The sequence below is a fragment of the Dendronephthya gigantea genome, unplaced genomic scaffold (assembly GCF_004324835.1).
Source record: "Dendronephthya gigantea isolate DGI-Jeju-01 unplaced genomic scaffold, DenGig_1.0 000123F, whole genome shotgun sequence".
NCBI classification, from domain to species: domain Eukaryota; kingdom Metazoa; phylum Cnidaria; class Anthozoa; order Malacalcyonacea; family Nephtheidae; genus Dendronephthya; species Dendronephthya gigantea.
Genome location: NW_021163133.1, coordinates 404710 through 408650, shown reverse-complemented (window position 1 = coordinate 408650; position 3941 = coordinate 404710). Strand labels below are relative to the sequence as shown.

Here is a 3941-nt window from a genome sequence, read left to right as displayed (position 1 = left end):
ATATTCACCTCCCCAATTATCGCTCTAGTTACGCCCCTCTGTCTTAATAACTTTAATAAACTGTCTTAATTTGTTGATTTTTTTCACGGCTGAAAGCTTCCTGTTTAATTATCTAAACAAATAAAGTATAAATGAATAAGTTTTGTAAAAGCCAAAATGGCATATGTTAGTAATGTTAATTTGAAAAACAAAACAGCTAGTTGTGTCGCGTACATTTAACTGGCGCAGATGAAACATCACATTTACAAGTTTTCGTTTTTGTTGTCAGACAGGCAGACCAAGTTACTTTAAGATAAAATATTTCCACTCACGGCAAACATGTCGCTTGTCCAACAAAAACAACCAGTGAATATGGAATTGATTATGCAACCAAGACGTTTGCTTCGTGCATTCGTCAAAGTCAGTCTTTCGTTGCTGATATTCCTGAATCTCCAAACGTTTGGTTATGGTTTTGATTTTTGCTTTCAAGGACCAAATGAAGGTGCGTATTGTAAAAAATATTTAATTTTGCTTTCACATCCTCAACAATACAGTTATATCTGTGAATGCTAATAATTTCTTTAAAGCAACTGGCATGCAAATCGCTGCGTGGAAGCAAACCTTGCCTCTTAAGCTGCGTGAGTAGCCGAATTCATATTAGAGACGGGAATCTCATCTTAGACTAGAAATTTGATGGTAAAAACCCGTCTAAATATAAATAGGAATGGGTAAATTTATACGTGTGATAGGTCGGGTAATGCTAAAAAGGGTATTGTAATTATTACGATAAATATTTTGTTTGCTTTCCGTTAGCCTTGTTCCGTCCTTGACCATGTTTATATTTCAGAAACTCGTCTCATTTTCCGTCTAAATGCGAATTTAAGGCCAGTCTCTCGTCTAGATGGGACCCCATCCAAACGGCTAAATTCACATTAGAACGAGTTTCCCGTTTTTAATATGAATTCGGCTAGGCTTCTCCTAGCTGAATTTGAAAGCTATAAAGAGACCATGGTATTTCATAAAGAACTTTAAGGGGCTTTATTCAGGGATTTCGATATTAGAAAATTATTAGTTACGAGTACATATATGTTTCACTATTTCTGCACAAAACTCAAATATCCGTGTCACATTTATTAACTAAACTGCAATTTCACAATGACCTCTCACTGTGTTAAATTAATTGGGATTCTACGTCTAGTTCTTAAGAATTCACACGGACTACATTAGCAAGACGCCTTCATAAATATTTAACCATGTTTTTATTACTTCCTTCTGTGCTACCCCGAAAAGTTTCGATTAGAAAGATCAACAATTTTCGTTTGCATTATAATTCATAATGTACTTTTACCTTCTTTTTTAACTATTATTCCAAAGGTCGTCGTTTGAACAGCAAAGTGATAGAAAAAGTCCACGCAGGAACGGGAGTAGAATGCATTTACTTTTGTGCCCGTGATAACGAAGCGTGCAGATCTACTAATTTCAAAAAATGCTCAAACTCAGAGAAAAATTGTGAATTCCTTCAAGATATTGCTTCAGAGATGCCTGAAAAAGATTTTCATCGGCACAAAGATTTTGATTATTACGAATTGACAAGTCCTAATAGGACTAGGGTAAGCAGGGGCGTAACTAGAGCGATAATTGGGGGGTGAATATTGATATATTCAGTTCTGCCCGACGGATATCTATTGTAAGTCATGCACTGACAAAAAAAGCCGCAGGGCAGAACTGGATATATGAATATTCACTCAAAAATTATCGTGCTAGTGACGCCACTAAGGGAAGTATATGCAATTTCGGTGGTTTTACTACCACAAAAACCATAGCAACATCACATAAAAATAGGTATGGACAATTGAAGTGTCCACTATATATGCTTATGCGGGAGTTACATTTTGAATATAGCTGCTTGTTTTGTTAAAATAATGTTTAGCAAGAACCATTATAAACGTTTATACATAATATTTTAGCAGCCAATGTTTTTTATGTCGAAATGTGGACAGTGGCGTCGCCAGCATGGGAAAGTGGGTGCATATATTTATATAAATTATTCATGTTCACAGACATATACATATATTCATGTTGACAGACCGTAAAAACAATCGACTTTAAAAAAAATGAATAATGTAAAACACGAATTTATAAATACGTCCACCTCGCTTATCATGCTGCCTACGCCACAGAATGTGGGCATACCACTAATCTGTATTGAATTCATCTTGGAAAAATCATATTTGAAAATTCAACTTGTGATGTTGCACAATATTGAAGCATTGAAAATGCTTTTGAGCCAGATATTGTTCCTGATTTACGAAATTAATTTGAAGATCTAGAACAGAAAGATAAACGGTTGAGGGTTGACAAATCAGTTTTAAATACAAAAGAAACAGTAACGGTAGCCAGCTTGATGATTTGTCCCGCTAGGCTAATATTTTGGTGTTCATTGACTGTGAAAACAATAGATTTCTAAAGAAATGAATAATTATAATAGCTCGAAATTTACATAGCGCGGGACAAAATCGTCAGGCTGGCTACGCCACTGAAAAGAAATCTTCGTGCTTTAATGAGTCCAAACGAATATGTTCTTGTCGTTTTTTTTTAGGTTTTTCCACAATCTTGCACAGAATTGTTTGTCAAGAATACGTAAGTTAAAAAGATAGATTTACACCAGTGGACAAAGGTCTATTACAGTCAATGAATTTCAACCTTTATTCCACAATTTTTAAGAAAAATTTTTTATTACCATATCAAGATCATTGCTCAATGGTGTCTACACATTAAAGAAGAATAATTCCTCAAAACCGTACAAGGAATATTGTCACATGACAGATATCCCAGGATGTGGCGTTAGAGGTTGGACACTAGTGATGAAGCTTGATGGGACTAAGGTTAGATTGTAGTCGTAAAGAATAGAGTGCGTGTTCACTTCTAAGTAATCAATTTGTAACAATAGTTATAACGTTAGTTTTAATGAAAAGCTTTCGATTTTACAGAACACGTTTATCTATGGTTCTTCCCTGTGGACAAACAAAGAGACACACGCAGTGAAAGATGGTCTGGAAGGATTGACAGAGAAAGAAAGCAAGTTGGCTTCGTATTGGAATACTCCGTTCACAAAGATTTGCCTGGGTATGTCGTATAACGGAGACAGAAAATGGATGAGTTTCAACTACACAGCAACTTCGCTGTACAGTGTGATCGCAGACGGCCAATTCAGGCCAACGACCGCTGGTAGAGCAGCATGGAAATCTCTGATCGCCGACTCGTCACTTCAGAGAAGCTGCAACAGGGAAGGGTTTAATAATGAATGCCTACATTCAAGAATGCGAATTGGACTCGTAGCCAATAACGAGAAAGATTGCAATACGTGTGATTCTTGGCTTGGCTATGGAGCGGAGGACTCTGGAAGTGGAAATGTTGCTAGAATACATCCCGATAACGGCAAAAAAAACTTGACGACGTTTGGATACATTCTTGTTCAATAATAATCCAGTAAAATAGAACGCTACCTTCTAATCAAGATTAAGTTAACTTATGGGTTGTAAAAACATGACAATTCCTTGAATAGTTTGTGCGCGTGTAGGTTATAGTGGACCGATTGTATAGAAAATACTCCAGCATTTAGCTATATAGTAAATGTAACGAATTTGCATAAACGGTGACATTGCATACACATTTAAAAAAAATTGTAGCACGTCTATTCCAGTCTATGCCAAAAAAGTAGATGCAGGTAATATAATATATGCACCCAACACCTTAGATTATGACTGATAATAAAAATTTTTATCAGCATAATTTTTAGGCCTATAAAGCATGCAGCTACTGTATCTGTGAAATTAGAATATATATGTAGTGCTATGAAAATAAAACGCACAAAACTCATTTTTTCTTTCGGATTGTTACTAACGTTTACAATTATTATATGTGTATTTTCCTCTGAAGGCATTCTCCCGCCCCGGGTACAA

The 3941-nt window shown here is 35.8% G+C and overlaps 1 protein-coding gene across 1 annotated transcript; it reads left to right on the top strand.

Annotated features, from left to right (window-relative positions):
• Positions 1-318: 318 nt before the first annotated feature.
• LOC114535752 lies at positions 319-3461 on the top strand. Its single transcript, XM_028557059.1, has 5 exons — positions 319-481; positions 1354-1589; positions 2579-2619; positions 2729-2864; positions 2970-3461. The coding sequence occupies exons 1-5, from the start codon at positions 319-321 to the stop codon at positions 3459-3461; spliced, it is 1068 nt and encodes a 355-aa protein (XP_028412860.1).
• The last annotated feature ends 480 nt before the right edge of the window (positions 3462-3941 follow it).